At 43.7% G+C, this 21,946-nt stretch overlaps 1 protein-coding gene and 1 long non-coding RNA gene across 4 annotated transcripts in view; one reads left to right on the forward strand and one right to left on the reverse strand.

The window, feature by feature from the left end:
- Positions 1-21,946, reverse strand: part of Ehd4 (EH-domain containing 4) — a gene marked incomplete in the record, with an annotated part of 71,388 nt that overhangs the window by 49,013 nt on the left and 429 nt on the right. The window contains 1 exon segment of the mRNA XM_005381320.2: positions 3,496-3,672. Within this exon segment, the coding sequence (XP_005381377.2) occupies positions 3,496-3,672 (177 nt within the window).
- LOC106148148 lies at positions 1,334-21,875 on the forward strand. 3 transcript variants are annotated; one of them, XR_001233323.1, is made up of 4 exons: positions 1,334-1,827; positions 2,676-2,783; positions 8,549-8,736; positions 21,090-21,875. It is a non-coding gene; the product is annotated as an uncharacterized LOC106148148 (long non-coding RNA). The 3 variants fall into 3 exon arrangements; XR_001233325.1 differs by lacking the exon at positions 21,090-21,875 and adding an exon at positions 10,647-10,921; XR_001233324.1 differs by lacking the exon at positions 2,676-2,783.

A 21,946-nucleotide genomic window follows, 5' to 3' on the forward strand; every position in this document is an offset into this window, starting at 1 on the left:
TTTTTTCCCTGTTAACTATTATATTTTGACCTAGTTCTCGGAAAAGTATGCCGTGTAAAAACAGGTTCCCACCTTTGGAACTAACCCTGCTGGCATTCCCAGAGGGCTATCACTGGTCCCAGGTGTGGGTGCCTCCACTAGGCACACGTTGACACTCTTCCTTCAGTGTCATGAGGAGCCACAGGGCTGTCCTGGAGTGGCCGTCCTATGGTGACCGGGATGTGGCCACAGTGCGCTGTGGATTTCCACAAAACACTTTCTTCACTTGTGAGCCTTGAAGGACAGACATTCATCCTTGGGAACTTGAATCCCCTGTTTCTGCCTCTTCCTGAGGGCCTCTTCTGGAGTGAGGCCCTTTTTTGCTGCTAGTTTTCTTATCTATGCGTGGCAATCATATTACTTGTTTACCCCAGAAGCACAGTACACATGAAACTGTATACCTCAAGGTGTATTCACTACCACCTCCTCCTCATCTTCGTTTGGGAGTATTCTATGAACTGTCTTAAAGGTAAATGGGCAAGGACTCCATCTAGATGTCACACCATGTGGGCAGCTCAGCAGTGTGGTTTCCGGCAGGACTGGCCAGGGGGCCTGAGTTCCAATCTCAGCACTGCCATGTTCTGGCCGAGTGACACCATGGAAGTTAAAGTCACCTCTCTATAATTTAAGTCTTTCTTTCTTCCTAGGAAACAATGGTAGTAGACACATCACGCAGTTTTATGAGAATACAAAGCCAATATACTCCAGGGTTTTGAGCTTAATGTATAAGGAAAGTTTGGATGGTAAATGCCATTAATTATTTGCTATTATTTTTCTATATATATATTACTCTGAACTCAATTAGCACTTGATTATATAATACTTAGATTATTTTCAGTACCTTCTAAATTCTGAGATAATAAACTTGCCATTCAAAATCTTCCCTGTTGCTGGGTGTGGTGGTACATGCCTGTAATCCCAGAACTTGGGAGGCCGAGGCAGGTGGATTGCCATGAACTAAGGCTAGCCTGGGATACATAACTGAGTTCAAGGCCAGCCTGCACTATAGAGTGAGACCCCGACTAAAAAAAAAACCACAACCAAAACACACAAAAAAAAACCCTCCACAAAGCCACAAACAAAAACCCCAAAATCTTTCCTAAGTACTTCTCTTTCATACTTATCTACTGTGTGTTCAAAATTTGAAAAACAAGTTGTTTTTATTAGGAAAGTAAATCACTTGCCCAAATAAGACAAGCCAATAATCACTCTTCCTGCTTTTTCCCATGTGAATATGGATTTCACAAAATGAGCATCTGAAAAAGGTGGCAGCTTATTTCTCTTTTATACCTTGGTCAGGCAAAAGAAGGATAAGAGAAGGTGGTGGTGGTGAAACCACAGGACTCCAGAGCACCTTGCCGGGGAACAGAGCCTCCGGAGCCTTCCAGGGCTGTGCTGGGACAGGAAGTCTGGCCACTGCCTGCGCTATGTCCAGGGATCCCAGAGAGGGCCTGACCAGGGAGCTTCTGTTTCACTTCCCCTCAGCGTGGGCCCACCCATCCTGAGGGACCTGGGCTGTTGATTCTTTGGGGTCTCTCACCATGGGCTCAACTTCTGCTTCTCCTACAAGAAGTTGCCGAGCTTAGCTGCTCTGGAGCTAAGGAGAGAGCTCCTCCTAGAGAGAATCCTGCCCTACCCGCAGCATAACGAGACAGATTGTGATGTCATGAACATCACATGCATGCTTCTGCTTGTCCCACTGCCAAGGTCCCGCTACCACTTGGATGCTCTCTTTGCGGCAACAGAATGAGAAAGCCCGTGAAGGAGAAAGACACCCCGAGAGTTCAGGTTTTCACAGAAGGCACCAGTGGAGGGCGCTGGGGCGCCCTGGGCAGAGCTGAGGCACAGCCTCGGGACATGGTCCTTGCAAGGTCCTCTGGGTGGCCCTTGGGTGACGGATGGGCCCCTCGGCCTCAGGGTGGTGGCAGTCAGCAGGGAGGTCTTACTATTTTTAGAAACATCTAGAAAGGAGAAGTACAGCTCAAGCTCCCTGCTGCCCATCAACACCAACCCAACTTCCTCCCTCGGTGCTCCCCAGCTCTGCCCCTCCTATAACCAGCTCCCGTCTCTAAAGCCAGACCCTCAAAAGAGGGAAATGGAGGAGTGTGTATGTGGTGGTGATAGGAGAGAGGAGAAGAGGATTTTAAAGAGAAAGTATGGAGCAAGAAATGGTAGCACATGCCTGTAATCCCAGCTACCTGGGAGGCTGAGAAGGACTGTTAAGTTCAAGGGCAGCCCAGGCGACTCAGTGAGACTCTGTCTCAAGACGAAAAATAAAAAGGGGTCTGGATGTAGCTCAGTGGTAGAATATTTGTCTAGCATGTATGAGACCTAGGTTCAAACTCTAGTACCACACACACACAAAAAAATATTTTATTTTTTTCTACCCAGTACTGAAGATTGAACCTAGGGCCTTCACACTGAGCTGCATTCCCAGTGCTTTTTATTTTTTAGTTTGAGACAAAGTCTCTCTCTATAACTTGCTAAAATGCCCAGAGTGCACTTGAACCTGAGATCCTCCTGTCTGCCTCCCAAAGTGCTGAGATTACAGACCTGTGCTACCATACCAATCGTAGGTAATTTTAAAATCTTGAACATATTAATCCTTCCAATCTGTGGACATGATTTCTAAATAGGACCCCAAAGCACAGAAAACAAAAGCAAAAACTGACAAATGGGATTACATCCAACGAGAACTTTGCACACCAAAGCAATCAACAGAGTGAAGAGACAACCTATAGAATGTAAGAAAGCCTTTGCCAGGGTACTAATATCCACATTATATAAAGAACTTAAAAACTTAACAACAAACACAAGTAAAATTTAAGAATGGGCAAATTATCTCAATAGACACTTCTCAAAAGAGAAAAAGAAAGAAAGAAAGAAAGAAAGAAAGAAAGAAAGAAAGAAAGAAAGAAAGAAGCCAGGCATGGTGATGTACACCTATAATCCCAGCTACTTGGGAGGCTGAGGCAGGAAGATTGAAAGTTCCAGACCAGCCTGAACAACACAGCCAGATCTTGTTGCAAAATAAATTTTTTTTAAAATGCTGGGGATGTAACTCAGCAATACAGCACTTGCTACTGGAGATTAACCCCCAGTACCAAAAATAGACAGAAACAGGGAGAGAGGGAGAAGAAAAGAGAGAGGGGGAAAGGGTATGGGTAGCAAAGAAGAGGCAGGTGGTCAGAACAGTAGATCTTGTTTGTTATACTCTGCAGCCTTATAATGTCTGGTCCTGGGTTTGCTCTGCCCAATGGGGCCGCCAAGCATAGGTATAAATGATCATGGCCTATGACAGTCTGCTTCAAATGTCTGACTAGGATTAGTACGTCTTCTATGACTTCTCTAGACCCTCTATGTTTTTCTGTTTTGAATCTTTACATGTAAGTGGCAATAATTTGGAGAAAAGGTTAAAACACTCTGACCAAAGATCGGCAGTTGGCTGGTCCTTACCGATTCAGAAAAGCATTTCCAAAACGACTAAGCTTTCGGAACGGCTTTTTGGGGTCCACGACTAAAGCATTTCCAGGCGTGCTGCCCTCCGTCTCTCCATACATTACGGCAATAAAGGAATCAGTGGTGGGCTCTGGACCAATCCTCATGCCTGGGAAGTCCTGCTCCAGCAAGTATCTGGGGAGAAGGGAAAGAAAGGAAGGTCAGCATGTCACAAACAAGAAGCTGGAAACCTTCCTGGAGTTACTCATGTTTTAAGTATTTAACAACTTAGAAATACTACCCCCAAGAAAAGAAGAAACAAATGGCATTTTATTCTTTTGCTAATACAGACTATACAAGGTTTGAAATTTATAGACCTGTTTCTCCCTGGTGAAAGAGGTCAGGCCTCTTGCAGACTTTCTGGGAGCGATCCTGCTCAGCACAGCCATTCTTGTTTGAGGTTCCACTGACAATAAACACAGGAGCACACCCCGCCACTCCCGCGAGTTCTGGGTGACTGTGTGGCTCATTCACCCAGCCTACGAGTGGGGACAATGTGTCTGCAGTTGCTGGCACGGAGAGCCTACAGTCATCGCGGTGTCGCACTTACCTGTGTGAGCCCCCAAGGCCCTGAGGTGACTGGGCATAGCCCTGACCCAACCCTGCCAATGCATGACCCTTCACCTAGGGGGACGAGGGCACAGGGAGGAGACCCACTTGGCTGTCTGCAGCTCCCCACTGCGGTAGCAATGATCTAGTTGGTTCTAAATTATTTCTTAGTTTCTAAGAGTCCTGACTGGTCAAATGTAACCTGTGACTATTTCCAGGGATAGAGGGAAAGACTCCAGTATCAAAAATCCACTACAATATTACCATCTTCATAAGAGTGAGAAGGGAAGCTATTCTTTAAATCTGTTTTCGGGGCTGGGGATTTAGCTCAGCGGCAAAGCACCTGCCTGGCAAGCACAAGGTCATGAGTTTGGTTCCCGGTACCAGAGAAAAACCAAAAATAAATAAATAAATAAATAAATCTGTTTTCTATATATGTAAAAAGGAAACTGATTAGCAAGCTAAATTCTAAACCTTTAATTGATGTCATTACTAGTTTTAACTTTGCCTAAGTTTCTACATTTCTGTGATGCTGTGGAATCCCAGAACAGATACATGACTCAAAGATGTCCCCAAATTGAGTACTGTGCAAAAAGACCTGATAATATCCACACAGTTACTGAGAAGGCACAAAGCCTCCTACATACAGTGTTGTTTCATTTAACACTCTCAAATGGGTGATAACATGATCCTTATTTTATATGTGGGGAAACAGGCATTAGAGAGACCAAACCACTTGTGCAGGCCACACAGGAAGTGTTTGAGGACTAATGAAATGTAGTCAGCCGGATTCCTGAATTTGCACTGAATGTTGTCCAGTCTACTCTCCTGGGCTCAAGTGACCCTTCCACCTCAGCTTCCCAAGTAGCTGGAACTATAAATGGATCCCACCATGTGTGTTGCTCTAGAATTTTTTTTGAAACAGTGTCTTGCTATGTAGTCCAGGTTGGCTTTAAACTCACTGTTTAAAGCCCACACTAGCCTTAAACTCTCAGCAATCCTCCTGCTTCAGCCTCCTGAGTGCTGGGATTACAGATGTGCACCACTACACCCAGGTGTTCTAGATATTTGTAAACTTGGCCTTGAGTTAGTGGCTTTCTCAGAGAGAGTAGCTTCAGGGACATTCAGAGTACTCACCATGAGGGACAAGCACTCGCCAAACTTACATAGTCCTCTGACCTCTCCAACCACAAAAACAAGCTCTCCCGATCTCTGGAGAAGAGGTGGGGTGAAGACAGGCTGTTGTTTCAAAATGTATTCATTTGGAATTTAATTTTTTTTCAAATCTTTCTCAATCAAAACCTTAATATAAGGTGGACACGGTGACACATGCCTGTAATGCCAGCACTCTGGGAGGCTGAAGCAGGAGAATCACAATGTGAGCCCAGCCTGGGCAAATTCAGTGACTGAGTGAGACTGTCTCAAAACAGAAAAGGGCTAGGAATGCAGCTTAGTACAAAGGCCTGAGTTCAGTCTCCAGTACCACCACCACCACCACACACACACACTTTAGTGTACCAAGGGGCAGAAACATTTATATTTATCACTGTTTATGAAATTCCACAAAGGCATAGAGACATTGGTAAGAGCTGTCACAAGCATGTCTCACACTTTGAAACTCAGCATTTGCGGGATATCTGGAGCATGTGGATTTCACACACTCAGAGAGATATAATGCTTCAGGATATCTAGAGCGTGTGGATTTCACACACCCAGAGAGATGTAGTTTGCAGGCTCACAGCCACCCAGGTCTCAGGTTTGAAGTCAGTCAGCAGCACGGCTGGACTTCAAGGTCAGGTGGCACGCCAGCATCCAATTTGATGTTCACATCCCATGGCCTGACTGAGGCACAGGCCTGACCCAACCCTGCCAACGCGTGACCCTTTAGGAATTAGGGTACTAATTCCTGAGGGTAGGCCAGGAATCCTAGAAGACTCAGGGAAGCGGGGACACCCGGCAGGAGGGCAGGGCTCCTGGGCACATATGGTTTCCAGCTCACAAAAGGCTCAAATCCGAGTGTTGGCCCTAGGACCAGTGTTAACAGCAGCAGCTTACAAAATGTTATGCAGATCAATAAAACAGACGAGCCAGGCAGGAGCCATACTGCCAGCTTTTGGAGATGGGCTCAGGGGTGAGCTCCACCTACCATGCGGTGCCTTTGTGAGGCCTAGGCAGGGCGAGGGCCCTCCCGGCTCCAGGTCAGCAGAATTAAGAGAGGACCCTGGCATGCCAAAAGAAAGCAGGGCGTCCCCACCTGGACAATTCACACACAGGGGTGTTTAAGTTGATGATCACTGCCAAGAAGTAAGTGCCTGGATTCCCTTTGGAGGTTTCATTTATATATAAAAGCACAGCAAATCCCACTAATTTTAGCACCACAGAGATTTGAAGGAAAAACTTTGATTGTAAAATTGTTTAAAGAGCAGGTGTTTATTTCAAGTTTATGCTGTAACAGAAGCTAAAATTTCCTACACAGCAACCTTCCCTGACAGAACTTCAATAGCCACTTACTCTTAAAGCAGGCTGCAAATGTAAAACCATTAGAAGTACAAGGTACCCCCTCCATTGTGACCTTGGTAAATCCTTCAGTTTCCGGGTCTCAGGTACAGAGGAGGAACTAGAAACAGAAAGAATTACTGTACCATAAAGCTTTTTTCTTTCTTTCTTTTTTTTTTTTTTTTTTTGGTTTGTTTGCGACAGAGTCTCGATATGTAGTGCAGGCTGGCCTTGAACTCACTTACATAGCCCAGGCTGGCCTCAAACTCATGGCGATCCTCTTGCCTCAGCTTCCCGAGTGCTAGGATTACAGGTGTGCACCACCACTCCCGGTTGCACTATAAAGCTTGCTTAGGCTATTCGTTTGTTTCCTGATATTTTCTCTCAAAATTCAAGACTCAATTTCATTATCCAAGTAATACCAATTAAAGGCATAGCATATTAGCAAACTTAAAGAAAAAAACCCTACAATACTCCGTGCTGGTGAGCATCCTATGAAATGCACACCCTTGTCTATATTGGTGGAAAAGGGCTGGTACAATGCCACTGCACTGACAGGTTAACCATGGGCCTATTTTCTCTTGTCTCGTGGACTGTCATTTCCTGTGGGGCTTGGTTTACATACTCAGAATTTAGACTCCAAAGTCTCTTTGGAATCACGTGATCCATCCCATTGTCTGTACAGGTGGAAACTGAACATTCATGGAGGGAAGTGACTTGTTGCTGGTCAAACTCACTGGTGGCCACAACAGTGTCACCCAAATGACCTGGAGCCTGGAGTCCCTCCTCTGGGCCAAGGCTTCTGCTTTTAATCCAGACTCAGCCCCACGCCCTTGGCTCCCCAGTGGCCCCAGCTCACTGGGGCTGTTTGTAGGACCCGTCAGAAACAACACATGACACTATGCTGACTGCCCTGGGGAGCTCTGCTGGAAGTCAGATGTATTTCTGTCACTCTGCTGAGCAGGCAGGCATTGACTGCTGCGGTCCATAAAGAACGACCAAGATACCAAGGATGTGATGGGGAAACGTGACATCAAAGGGATGAGGTTTCAAAACAGCAAGCTGGGAGGTGTGTTGTACCCAGGCAGATCAGCCTCAAAGCCCCGTGTACAAGGCTGTTTCAATGTGTTAAACCTTGTTTTGGACACCTTAGAGGCTTTCTCAAAGCTAAGAGTTCCAGGGATCCTGTGGTGTTATCTGCAATAATAAGAGTTCAGAGGAGCAGAGGCCCCAGGAAGACGACAGAAAGGATCCACCGCGACTCCGAGCAGAGCAGCCCGCGCTATAGGCTTCCTGTGCAGCACAGGCATGACTTTCGTCCTTGGCGCCACCTTGCCCCCTTTCCTGTGTTCTCAGAGAAGCCTGCCAATTCCAGTGGTGACTGCTCCCAGGGTCTTGAGCCAAGCCATCAACATGAAAAGGCACAGGCATTTGGATTCGCAGCAGCTGGCGGAAGCACAGGGTTGCTGGGAGACCCGAGCTCTCCTGGTCCGCAGGACCCAGTCCAGCCTCACCCATGCTCAGCCTGTCTCCAGAAGCTGATCTGACCCGAGGGTGTATGAACACAGTGGCTTTTCTTCTATTGCTTCGGTTGAAGAGAAAACTTTTAAGCTTTGCAGAAAAGATAATATTTGTGACAAGAGGAAGAAACAAATCTCAGGACAATGAAAAGTCCCTCAAGGAACTCAAGCACCATTTTCTCAAAGGTGGACTTAAGAAGGACTAAAAAACAAAAGTACCACTCTGAGGGACAGGGTTCAATGACAGGCACCCCAAATTCCAGCTGCTTATTTTGTTTTGGTGTTCATCACACATTCTCTTTGGGTTTTCATTATCACTCGTGTGCTTAGAATAGGTTATGCACTACACCTAGCATTTGAGGGCTCACTGTTTGCTAATGCTTATATGAATAACCTCATTTCATCCTATCTTATGGGTACGTTCTATTTTCATCCTTATTTTACAGGTGAGGAAACCAAGACCCAATCTCAATGGGTGGTTCATTAGAAGACAGAATTTCTTACTAGTCCTATGAGGCCGCTAACTTAGTCCATGAGAGGCCGAGGCGGCCTCCAGCAGGAGCACACACAGGAATGTGTTGTGTGAATCCTAACAAGAATACAAATGGAAGAACGTTCAGTAGCTAAGCAATAAGTAAGTACTCTAAAAAATAACATGACATGTACATATTTGGTGTTGTTTAAGCATTATTTCAACATCCTCAAACCAAAACCTGGAGAAATGGCTTGTCGTGGTAAACAGGATTTTAAAAAAAACACATGTGTACACAGGGGTCTATGCAGAATTTGGGGTTCAACTTATCGCTTACTAGAAACTTTTTAAAAAGAGCGTTAAACTAACCCTAACATCGCTTTAGTCCTTTAGTATTATTAGGGTTAATAGTCAACCTTAGTTGAGTATTAAGAAACTTAAGAGGAAGTACAACTTGTATGAGCTCAGTGGCAAAGTACTGTTTATTTTTAAATTGTGACTGAGTTTAAAAACACATTTCACTTTAAGATAAGTGTTGGGATGTTACACATAATGTATTGTTATTGATAATACTTATCTGAGCCACTGTTTCAATAGGGGAGGGACAGAAGACAAAAGGTCAGTCCTTTCTTCTGATTTATCCTGAACCAGGAAATGGTTTTTTTTAAAGCACTTCCCACCACTTAAAGTATCTTCATGCTTACTACCAAGATATGGAACTGGGAGAAGAGTTGAACACTTACCGTTGCCAAAATCAAAATGGTCTAGAACACACACTTACTTCCTAGTAAACGCATACCTCCATCACGACGCTTCCAGATACTGCCAAACACCAGGTTGTTCTGAAACTGCGCTGTAAGGTTTATATGCATTTCATGCATTCATCTTGTCATTGTGTCCCTTGTCATTGTGTTACTGGAGCAGCTATTTTATCCTCAGCTTAGCGGGAACACTGCTAATAACCACTTAAATAACTTGCATGAGGGTAATGATGGCTTCTCATACTTTGATAGGTTCCCATCCAGTCTTCTATGAATATAATTTTTCTTTATAAAATTGCAGTGTTTAAACAATTTACATCTAGATTTTTCATCACTAATTTTTTCTTGTGCCATTAAAATTCTTTGAAAATATGACTTTTAATGGCTGCTTACTACTCTAACGTGAATTTTATTTTATTTTATTTGAAGGTATTGGGGATTGAACCCAGGGCCTTCACCAGAGCTATATCCCCAGTCCCTTTTTAATTTCTAGTTTTTGAGAGAGGGTCTTGCTAAGTTCCCTAGGCTGGGCTTAAGCTTATGATCCTCCTGTCTCAAGCCTTCAAAGTACTGGGGTAACAGGTGTGTACCACCACATCCAGCCTAATATTATCATTTTAGTGTGCCATTTCTGGTTAGGCATTTAAATAGCTTCCATTTCCTGGGCTGGAGGTGTAGCTGAGCGAAAGAGAACATACTTAATGTGTATGAGGCCTTGGGTTTAATCCTATAACCAAAAATAAATAGCTTCCATTTCTTGCTATTGTAAATAATGCTGAGATAGACATCCTGGAACAAACAGCTCACCTACTTTAAAAATGTAATCTTTGAATTATTGAAAAACTAGGTAGATCTTAATTTCCATTTATTTATTTATTAAATTTTAAATTTTTATATTATAAAGAGAAAAGACAAACACAAAGAAACAAAATTTCAAAACAAGATAATAGGAGAGCTTTGTGCTAATATTGTTTGGTCAATTTTTCATGTCTATATCTTGTATTCTGAGCAACTACTTTGAAGATAACAATACGCAATATATTAAGCCATTGTTACTCTTTACTTCCATTTTATTTATTTAATTTTGGCTTTTGCCCCCTCCCCATTTTAAAACTCTATCTTCCTCAAGTGTGAAATCTAAGTTTCATTTTGCTCTGGTTAAATCATTGACCTATTATCTCCAGAACCGGCTGTCAGATCTTATCTATGAAACTGCTGTGCCCACTGAAGGAATGGACCTCAGCCTGTTAAACCAAAAACCTGAAATTTGGGGGCGGGGGTGAAGTCTCACATCTCCGACTATTTTTCCAGCTATGAATGGAATTCAGACCACTCGGGGCTGAGCTGTGCTGGAGGCCACTGCTGCCTACCTGAGGGCCACCCCTCTACTCCTCGCCCACGCTGTGCAGAAGGAGGGTAAAGAAAGCGAGAGGAAGTTTTTGAACTCAAAGTAGTTTCTTGCACTCCTGGGCATTTCCCAAGTCTTTTGTTCACTCATGCAATGAATACTTATTGAGTGTTTTTGATGTTATGACTTGTAATTTATGAACCTGACAGCAGACTTTCTTTAGGTTGCAAACTCTTTAATAAAGAAGTATTATTGTAAGTCTTTATGAGTGGGCGGCTAATAGAACACAGAATTTTCCAAAATTACTCAACTATGGAGCCCTTTCTTTTCTACAAATGTTTTATTATTTATTTATTTTTGAGACAAGGCATCCATATGCAGTTCAGGCTGCCCTTCAACTCACTATGTAGCTGTGGGTGGCTTTGAACTCATGGCAATCCTCCTGCCTCAGTCTTCTGAGTGCTGGGATTACAGGCGTGCGCCACCACACTTGGCTCTATGAACATTTTAAAAACCTTTCAAAATTAGTAATAATTTGGTGGTGCATGCATGTAATCCTAGCATTTGGAAGACTGAGGCACAAGGATTTTGAGTTTGAGGGCAGTCTGGGCTACACAGCAAGACCCTGTCTCAAAAAAAAAAAAATAATTTCTTAATGTGATTAATTTATAAAATACTTAACCAACAGCTAGTAATGCCCCCCCACCCCCTGCCAAGGACTGGGGATTGAAACCAGGGAGTGTGTTTGGCTACATCCCCAGCCTAGGCTAGCCCATTTCATGCCATTCATTCCATTCCAATTTTGAGACAAGGGTCTACTAATTTGCCTAGGCTAGCTTTGATCTTTTGATACCCCTGCCTCAGCCTCCCAAATAGCTGGGATTATAAACGTGTGCCCACATTCCCAGAAATGGGCTGTTTTAAGGTGAAATAACAAAGCTAATCCCATTAAAATTAGAAGCTTGATATATGGTTACTTCATGGTACAATCAAATATGAACTATAAGAGGAGATGAAGTTATCAAGAATATAAGAATACAGATATCTATCTAGAAGACCTAGGAGAATCACTGAAAGATGACAGGGTAACTTTTCTTTTAGTCAAATGACCAGCTATAAACAAAAATGTAAAACTCTGTAGCTACCTTACATACTACTGATATCCTGTGAAAAAATGTAAAGGAAAAAAGGTCTATTCACAAGAGCAGCAAAATTGAAAACACCAGAAGATATTAATTGGGGATGTGTAGGTGTAAATCAGCCCCATTTCTGAGATATATAAAAAGTCTGTGGTGGATTGACAACTGGTGGTCAACTTGTAACACCCAGCTGAACTGAATCAGCGTGGTGCTGGGTATGGAAGGCCCGCCTGAGGATTGTTGCCAGCAGCGTAAGGCAGAACTGGAGAAGAAGAGAGGCTGCTGGGAGCTGGCAGAAGCTGTTTGGAACCTGTTGGAAGCTGAGAGAAGCTGTAAGGAGTTGTTAGTTCTCTTGGAAGAGCTTCTCATGCTGGCTTTCCTGATAAACTCAGCTGTTCTCATCTTCCAAGGAGCTCGGGACCCTGCTGGCACTGAGAATGGTTTCGGTTCACTTTGTGGGAGCTCTGGTCCTCACTCTGAGCGTTGCTTTCTGGCTCTGGAGGGGAACATGGTGCACGGCTCAGTCTCCTAGAGAAGCTTGTTGCATTGGCTTTCCTGATGGGAACCCAGCTGTCCTGATCATCAGAGGGGCTCAGGACCTCACTGTGGCTGTAGTACTTTCCGAGAGAGCTCTGATTCTTGTTTTGAGCGTTGCTTCCTGGCTCCAGTGCAGATCCTTCAGCCTGCTAGCACAGACCCTTCATCCTGCTGGCACAGACTTTCTAGATTCCACCACTGACCTTTGGGCCATCCCAGAGCAGATCCGTGAAATAGGCCTGCATGAGACATTGTCATGGGCTCTAGGCCTCCAGCTGGACTTGTGGGAGGCATTGTTATGGGTTCTCGGTCTTCAGCTGAACTCATGCAGGACATTATCATGGGATCCAGGCCCTCGGCTGGATTCTTTGGTCTTCAGTGTGTGGACAGACTTCCTGCACTCTCTCATATATGATTCTTTGGGTGACTATTATAAATAATCTTATAAAATATGTGTTCTGTATTATATTATTCCCCTAGCAAAAACCCCAAACCAACACATAGTCCCAGTCAAAGCAGTACTGAGTTCCTGCTGTCAAAAAGCACGTATTACAAAAACGTATTTAGTAATCTCATGCAGTTCCAATCAAAAGGATCTCAATGGGATTTCTTTCTGCAAAGCATCTGACTGTAATGTTAAAGTTCTTCTCAAAGAATAGTAAAAAATGCTCATTGACAGTATTTGGAAAAGAAAAAATAATGAGCTTAAAAGGGTTTGGGGCTGCCATTTCTTAAAAATATTGCAAAGTGACTTTTTTTATTTTAAAGATAAAAAAACTATAAAACAACAAGGAAGACAAAATCAAAACAACACAAAAACAACAAAAATGATACATGGCCTCAAAAAAAACGATGCAAATTAACAATGGTTGCTACATTACATACTGTTATCTTCAACGAAGTTGCTCAGTCCACCAGATGTAAGAATGTAAGATTGATTAAACAATCAAAGACAGTAACAAGTAATAAAAAAAACACTGGAAATAGTATGGTGCTGGCATAAGAATTCCCAACAGTGTAACAGGAGAGAAAAGTCCCAACAGATCTAATATTTGATAACAACCTATGAGGAAGCCTTATGTGACAGTAGGAAAAGGTAAGATTATTTAATAATAATATTAAAAAGGCAGAAGGAACTAATATCATTAAGACAGATTTTACTTCCAAGTGATTAAAGAGTTCAATGCTAAAAAAAATCAAGGCTATTTTAAAAAGAAAATATGAGGAATACTTCCTGAGTCAGGACAACCAAAGATTTCCCAACCATAAAATAAAAGACATCAAAAATAGGAACAGTTCTTAGATTTGACAGCAAATATTAAATGTACCTGTATATTAAAATTATCACAAAAGTTCAAAGGCAAACCTTCAACTGGAAAAATGCTAACAGTAGCTATCACAAAAGATCACTGTTATTGAGAAAAGTAGTCACATTTATCTACATGAAAAAACCAATACTTCAAGAGAAAATTTGGCCAAGTTCACAGACAGTTCACCAATACAGGTTACTATATTTTACAAGAAAAAAAGGCACATTAAAGGAATACTTTCCTATCAAACTTTGTTTTTACGCTAATACTTAATTTTACCAACAGTTTGGTGAAATAGTGACCCTCATATTTCTGGTGGGAGTTTAATTTGGAATAACTTTTCTGAAAAATGAATATATATATACAAAGGGAGGAGGTCTACTTAAGAAAATATGTAAGCCCCCAAAATATTTATTTTTTATGCAGTTGTTTATACTCAGGCTATTCTAAGATAACAGCTAGAAGTAAAGATTTATGACCCCAAATGTTCACTGCAACATTATGCCTAATGGTGTAAAATCAGACAACTTTAAAACTACAAGTTTGTACCACAGCATATGATATAATATTGAAGTTTCTTTGAAGACTAATGATAAAAGGAAATGTTTATTATATTAAATTTTAAAAATCACTTTACCAAACTATTTATATGCAATCCCCAGGTTTATGAGTTTGTTTGTTTGTTTTTTTTTTTGGTTTTTCTCTGGTACTGGGAACCGAACTCACGACCTTGCGCTTGCCAGGCAGGCGCTTTTGCTGCTGAGCTAAATCCCCAGCCCCCAGGTTTATGAGTTTGACTTCTACGTCTTCATCTAAGTCACTGAGAAAAATGTCAACGTTCAGGGATAAGAATAGGTGCCAAGTTTGCCTGCTTAGCCTCCCTTGTTGGCTGAGGTTTACCCTCTTTGGGCCTGATGGTCCAACTGCCATTATGCCATTGACTGAACCTTCAGATAGCAAATGTTCTCAAATGATTCGTGAAGGCACCTGCTTAAGAACGACTTTCAGAGAGCCTCCCTCAGAGTCCCTCTTAGTTCAGATACTCTGCCATCCCCTCCCACCCACTTTCAGCTCAGCTCATGCTCATCTTTAACCAAACCCATGGGATGCCTGCCACCAGGGCTGCTTCCTTCCTCTAGTGCCCAGTTGCTGAGGATTTTCTGCCTCGCTTCCCACTCAGTCCTCTCCCCACCCTCTCTGGCTTCCATCATGGCTGCTTCCTGATATGGTTCTTGCCAAAGTCACCCTGACGCCTGATGGCAAAGCCACTGGTTCTGTTTCAACCCTTTTCCCAGAAGCATCTGATGCTACTGACCACCATTCTCCCTTTCCCTAGGTTTTGTGGGGTCACCCGCTGTTTTGCCTGTCTAGCATCCTGTTCCCTTTTGGATAATAGCATCCCGACAGCCACTTTTCCCTACTCTTAGGCCAAGGGCTGAAGGACTGGCTGCTCCCCTCTACTACACTGAGGGTTTGGCTCAGAGATGGGCACATGGCCATACTGAACATTGAGACTCCAACCTGAGAGTTTTGCTAAAATTGTCGGGAAAAAAGCTTTTATTAGCAGCGGGGCTGCTGAGCTGGCAGAAAGTGGATCTGGGATTGGCCGTAGGCGCCAACAGGGCTGAGGCAGCTGAGCAACAGCATGGCCTGAATGGCATCACTAGGAATCCTGGTTTGTGAGAAGCCAGCACAGCCTAAGCAGCTTCATGAAAAAATATTCTTTCACTTTAGCCATTTGCAGTAGGATTTCTGTCCCTTACAACCTAAAGAGACCTAAGGGACCTCCGAGCCACCACCCTACCCAGGCATTATTCTACCTCTCTGGCAGCTTTCCCCCTAGCATTCCCACAAACTCTTCTGCTCATTTACCTTCAAATGCTAGTGTTCCTTAGAGGTCCTGTCCAAGGATTCTATTGCCTAGACATCTGCCATCAATGGTTATGCTCACAAATGAACATATTACTCAGGCATCCCTGCACTCCAGACCCACATCAGAGCCCTCAGCGACAGCTCTACCTTGGTGTCCATCTAAACATAACAGGCTTAATCTAGTTTCATCCTTGGGCCGCCCTTCTTCCTCTTCATGGATCTTCATCTCAGTGAACGGCTCTACCTGCCAGTTACACCAGGAACCCGGTTCTCATTGGGCAGCTACTCTGGTTCATTCCCCAGGGCTGACCTCTAAGGATGCATCCTCAGGGAAAGCTTTTCCAACCCAAGCCTGAACAAAGTGTCTCTCCTATTCCCCCAGCCAGCCTGGGCTCCTAGTGTTACAGCCCTTGTCACCCAGAGTGATAATGGTCTGTTGAGACTCCTCCATATGCCCGTGCCCATCTGTAAAATCAATATTATTGGGATAAATGAACACTAGAGTCTAAACATAGCCTTATTTTGAAAATTGTAAATATAGTCTGTTCTTCTGTAAAAAAATAACTCAAGCCGGGCGTGGTGGCACAAGCCTGTAATCCCCACACTTGGGAGGCTGAGGCAAGATTACTGTGAGTTCAAGGCCAGCCTGGGCTACAAAGTGAGCTCAAGACCAGCCTGAACTGCATAGTTAAACCCTGCCTCAAAAAGACCTAAATAAATGAATAAATAAATAAATAACTCAATATTCCAGAGAGATGTGGAGAGAGCACTGTAAATGGTACAGGAGACTATGATTTTCAGGGGCTTCAGCATCTGAATGAGAGAATTGTCAGATTCAACCCTCAGGGTTCCTGATATGAGATTTTTGTTTTTTAAAAACATATGCACTGGCTGGCCAGGTGTGGTGGAGCATGCCTGTAATCCCAGCACTTGGGAGGTTAAGTTAGGAGAGCTGCTGTGAGTTCAAAACCAGCCTGGGCTACAATAGCGAGACCCTGTAGCCCCCAAGATCCCCCAATAACCCCAAAAATGTATATAAAGCTGCCTCACAGTGAGTGCCTTCATCTTCCTTCTCTTTAATTACTCAGTCCAGCGGTTTCTTAAAGCAATGAAATCACACTTTGTGCCTAACCAGAATCCATTCTCTCCCTTTTTTGAAAAGACATCACCTGCTTCCAATTTCCCAATACTTTGTATATTCTTCACCATGCCTTCAACATCACCCGATGGTGCTTCCCTCCTAACTGCAAATTCTTTCTATCCAGGGCACCCAGATCTTTCCTGACCCTCTCCTGTGGCAGGTACTGGGCACCCTCCTCTCCTCCTCCTCTGGGTTTTAACCCCTCCTAGTACAGGGCTGGGCTCCCTTCTACCTTCAGTAGAAGGCTTTCATTGAAAGAAAAGGAGGAAGCAAAATAATAGCCGAGTAGTTCTGCTTTCTGTTAATATTGTAGCAGGAACCCAAGCAGTGGGCCCATTTATCACTTCCTGATACTCTGTCTAGTTCCAGTCATACCTTAAAAGGCCCTTCTGTCGAGCAAGGCACTCTTGGTCTCTTAGCCTATTCTAGCTTCTTGACCCTTTGGATTGCCCATAAACCTTATTTCTGTTTTGCACGTAGGTTCCTTCCTCTTTTTCTCTATCAACCACTATATTTAAATGTTAATACTTAAAGTTCCGAAGCAGTTAGACAATCAAGCATTTTATAGAAAATATTTATCCTATCTCCATCTAACCAGGCTGAGCGCTATGGACAATGAATGTGTTCACACAGGGTAAAACCATACAGCTCTAGATGGTACCTACTCGTGCTCCCTTTCACATTTATCCTTTTGTTCCGTTGCTCTTGTGTTCCTTTAGCTTGTTTCTGCTCTTCTTTTTCTCTCTGGCACCCATTCTTCTTTTAAAATCATTGCACAAAAATGCAGAAATTATTTGATTGGTAGTATTGTAGAATTATAGAAATTGCATAAATCACAGGCTGCTTAGTGTTAGAAGACTTGAGGCAGAAGAAATAAAGATAGGTAGAAAGGAGACAAGAAAATCGTAATTTTAAAATTGTACTTTTACGAAAACAACTACAGGACACAAAGGTACCCAAGGTTACCCAGAGTTCCCCAAGGTTATCTGTAGCTCTACTCCCCAGGCTTGTTTGTCTTTTCTTCCAGCCATATCTTACCTAAATCCCTAAGGTAAAGGGCAGTAACCTGACCTTATGATGAAGAAACAAGATTCAAAGGGTCCAAAGAGTGTTTTCAGGCCAAATATCTTAGAACACCCATCTTAAAGGGTAGCTCCAATAACACAAATATATCCCCAGCCCCAGCCCACAAAGTGTCCCACCAATACCACAATACATTGTTTACTACAGCAATGCAGTAAGTTTTGAAATAGGAAATGCAAGTCATCCAAACTTCATTCTTTTTTAAGACTGTTTTGGCATCCTGGGTCAGTTTTTGAAGAAAAAAAAAGCAAACTAGTATTTTTTTTTTCTGATAGTTTGTTTGTTTGTTTGTTTGTTTTTTGTCTTTTTGAGACAGGGTTTCACTATGCAGTTCAGGCTGGCCTTGAACTCACTTTGTAGCCCAGGCTTGCCTTGAACTTTGCAGTGATGCTTCTGCCTCAGCCTCTTGAGTGCTGAGATTACAGGTGTGCTCCACCATGTGGAGCTGCAAACTAGGATTTTGATAGACAATCTATTGAAGCAGGTATGGTGGCACACATCTGTAATATCACTCTCTAGGAGGCGTAGGCAAGAGGAGCACAAGTTTGACCTCAACCTGAGCAACTTAGAGTCCATGTTCAAAATAAAAAGTAAAAAAGGGCAGGGATCATAGCTCAGTGCAAAAACCCTAGGTTCTTTTGTGTGTGTGTGTGTGTGTGTGTGTGTGTGTGTGTGTGTATGTGTGTGTGTGCCAGGAATCGAACTCAGGACCTCACATTTGCTGGGCAGATACTGTTCCACTGAGCTATATCCCCGACCCAAAAGCCCTAGGTTCAATTCTTGATACCAGAAAAACAAAATCTATTGAATCTTTAAATCAATTTGGGAGGTGTTACTACTGTAACATGTCTTCTAATCCATAGACACAAAACAATTTTTCATTTATTATTAGTTTCTTTCAACAATGTTTCATAGTTTTCAATGAAGAAGTCTTCTGCTTCTTTTGTTTATTCCTAGGTATTTTATTCTTTTAGATGCTTTTGCAAATAGAGTTATCTTCTTAATTCACTTTGGAATTATTCATTTGTAATATATAGAAATGCAACTGCCAGGCATGGTGGTGCACGCTTGTATTTGGGAGGCTGAGGCAGGAGAATCCTTGCGAGTTTGAGACCAGCCTGGGCTACAAAGCGAGCTCAAGGCCAGCCTGAACTGCATAGTGAGACTCTGTCTCAAAAAGACAAAAATAAATAAATAAATAAATAAATAAATTCAACTGATTTTTGTATACTGCTCTTGTATCCTGCAACCCTGACAGATGTGTTTGTTCTGATAGTTTTTTGTTTGTTTTGGTGAATCCCTTAGCATTTCCTCTATATAAGATCCATGGTCAGCAAATAGTTTTACTTTTTTTCTAATCTGAATGACTTTTTTCCTGTTTGCCTAATGCCCCTGGGTCCCTGCCCTTTCAAAACCTACATATTTTCTTGAGTGACTTCCCTTTTTTTTCCTCATCAGAATACATTCTCTAGGGGGTATTAGACAGGGTATAGGTAGGAGGAAGAGAGAAAGTAGACTTTTAAGAGCCGGAAGTTGCAATGTATAGTTTAAACTGATTTCAGTTGGGTCTTACAGCTCTAAGTGGAAACATCTTTCTTCATAGCCCCTGGGATCGGGGATTTTTCTGGAAGAATCTGAAATCTGTCTTTCTCAAGGTTTGGATGTAGCCTGGACAAGTCTAACGTACACCCTTCCTTGGCTGTTACAAAGTCTACCATGACACAGTCACTTTCCCCAGTGCCCATCTCTTCTTCTCTGGCCATCTCTTCCCTGAGAGTCAGCGACAGGCTTGCCACCAGTTCCTACCACTCATTCTGCCTAATGAGAAATAAAACAGAGTGACAATAGGGCTATCAGCTGTTGGTGTTCACTGCAAAGAGACTGACAAGGATCTCCACTACCTCTGGAGCCTCCTTCCGGACTAATGCTATGACCTGCAGGGGAGCCCACTAACTTCTCTTTATGCAACACCAATGGCTTTGCTCAGTGGTTTTACAAATGAAGAAGGAGGTTCCCTTCCCTGTCAGTGCAGGGAACACTTGAGTGTTGTCAGTGACCTCTCGGGATGTGCAGGGAACTGAGTGGATAAGAATCTATGACTGTCTTGGAGGCACCCCTGCCCTCTACCCCCAACCCCTGGCAAATATGAACTAACCAGGCTCTAACTAAGGTAGGATCCAGGATGGCCAGCACCCTGCTCACCATTCCAGGGGCCCAAATCTTCAGGACACCTGGCCTTTTGTCTGGGACTTCCCCCCAGGGGCTAGTCACTTCTCTTTGGTCTACTATGAAACCAAATTCATGCCTGTGGCCTAACCAAGCTTCCTGTCTACACCAGATTTTTTCTAACCTCACAAGCCTATCTTGTGTCCATCATCTAGTGACAAAGCCCCTTAGCCAAGGGAAGTCCTCAAGAACAAACGACTTCCTGTTAAGGAGATTGAAACTGTGGGGTGCAAATGGTTCCAGTGCCTACTGAGAAGGGGTCAGTTTGAAAAGTTGGTCAATTTGGATGTAGTCACCGAGAATCAAATCTCAGGGCCCATCTTAAAACTGTGTTTAGGGGCTAGGGATTTAGCTCAGCGGCAAAAGCACCTGCCTAGCAAGTGCAAGGTCGTGAGTTTGGTTCCCGGTACCGGAGAAACCCCCCCCCCCAAAAAAAAAAACTGTGTTTAGTGACTCCACAAAACTTCCTCCCAAATAAAAAAACAGAGTAAGAATGAAATGAAAAAACAGATCGACCCATGTTCCTATGAGTAAAACTGGGTTCTCCTACCTCAGGCTATGTCTGAAAACAGAGAGCGCCAAACTGTCTCCAGGCTGGCACAGCTTCAAGCAGGGACTCCCTAATTACACACAGGCACAACGAGGCACTCATGGCAAAGACACCCCGGGTGCTGTGAACATGTCACCACCAAATCATAACAATGCATGCTCTTATTTGTTGTGTGCTTAAACATAATCTCCACCCAGTCTGTACCACTTAGTTGTAATGCTTTATTATCCCAGCACTAAAAAACTGTATTACTAAGACCTTAAATGTATCATGTTTGCCACCTTTTGAGAAGCCAGTTACTACAATATATCTACAGTTCACTTTTGAGTGTCTAGGGTGATATGTTAATACTCTTTTCAGCTTAGTAATAATCACCACATAGAACAATTTTGACGCATTTTCTTCGGTCTTCCTTCATATTCAACTTTCTGTCTAGAATTACATTTCAATACATAGTGTATTTGCTTTGTTGAGCTCATTCATAGTGTATCTATAGGCGTAGATTTAACATATTTCCTGCAGTGACAACTAGTGTACTCTATTTGCAGGAACTATTTAGGTCACTGGAGTGGAGAAAAAAGAGGTCGCTACTTAACAGAAATGGCATGTATCCAAATATAGATGCAGATTTCTGAACACCTGTTGAACATCAGATGACGAAGAAACTATTAGAATTTTCAAAACTCCAGACCGAAAGCTTAAAATGGTCAGTCACCAATTGCTAAGGGGGTTTAGCCCAGAAAACCAGGTCTCCTTGAGAGAGAGAGGTTGACACAGAGAGAGAGAGACGGAGAGAGAGAGAGAGAGAGAGGGAGGGAGGGAGAGAAGGCGAGTACAGTAATTGCTTCCGGAGACACAGCCGCGACAAATATTTTCAGTTGTCGAGGGTGAGGCAGGAGGGAATGAAAGAAATGGAAACTAACGAATAGTAACACGACACTCCCCTTAGTTCAACAGGCTGGTGTGGCTGCACACCCTAACTTCGGAGTGCCGGCTGGGCAAAGGCAAGGCTGTGGACAAGACAAAGACTGGGGAGGTGGCACCCGGGACCTCAGAGCAGGGAGCTGGGGCACACACCCTCTACTTGCACTCACTCATTCATCCAGTAAAGTCCTGCCCCCAGGGCTCTATTCACCCCAGCCCCCTCCAGCCCCAGGCACCGCCCCCTCTGCAGGAGATGCTGATGACAGCCTCGCTGTCCTCCTTCCAGCGCCCAGGACGGGGTGCACGGGAACAGCGGCCAGGAAGGGGGCCTCGTATCACCGGGGACGGTCGGGGACGCCACCCGCTGGGGACAGCCGGCCGGGCTAGGCGGCCGCGCCCGGGGCAGGGCGGGGCGGGGATCCGGGCTCCGGGCTCCAGGCTCCCGGAGTCCCGGGGTCCCGGAGTCCAGGGTCGGGCGGCG

The sequence above is a fragment of the Chinchilla lanigera genome, unplaced genomic scaffold (assembly GCF_000276665.1).
Source record: "Chinchilla lanigera isolate Chin_1 unplaced genomic scaffold, ChiLan1.0 scaffold00015, whole genome shotgun sequence".
Lineage (NCBI taxonomy): Eukaryota > Metazoa > Chordata > Mammalia > Rodentia > Chinchillidae > Chinchilla > Chinchilla lanigera.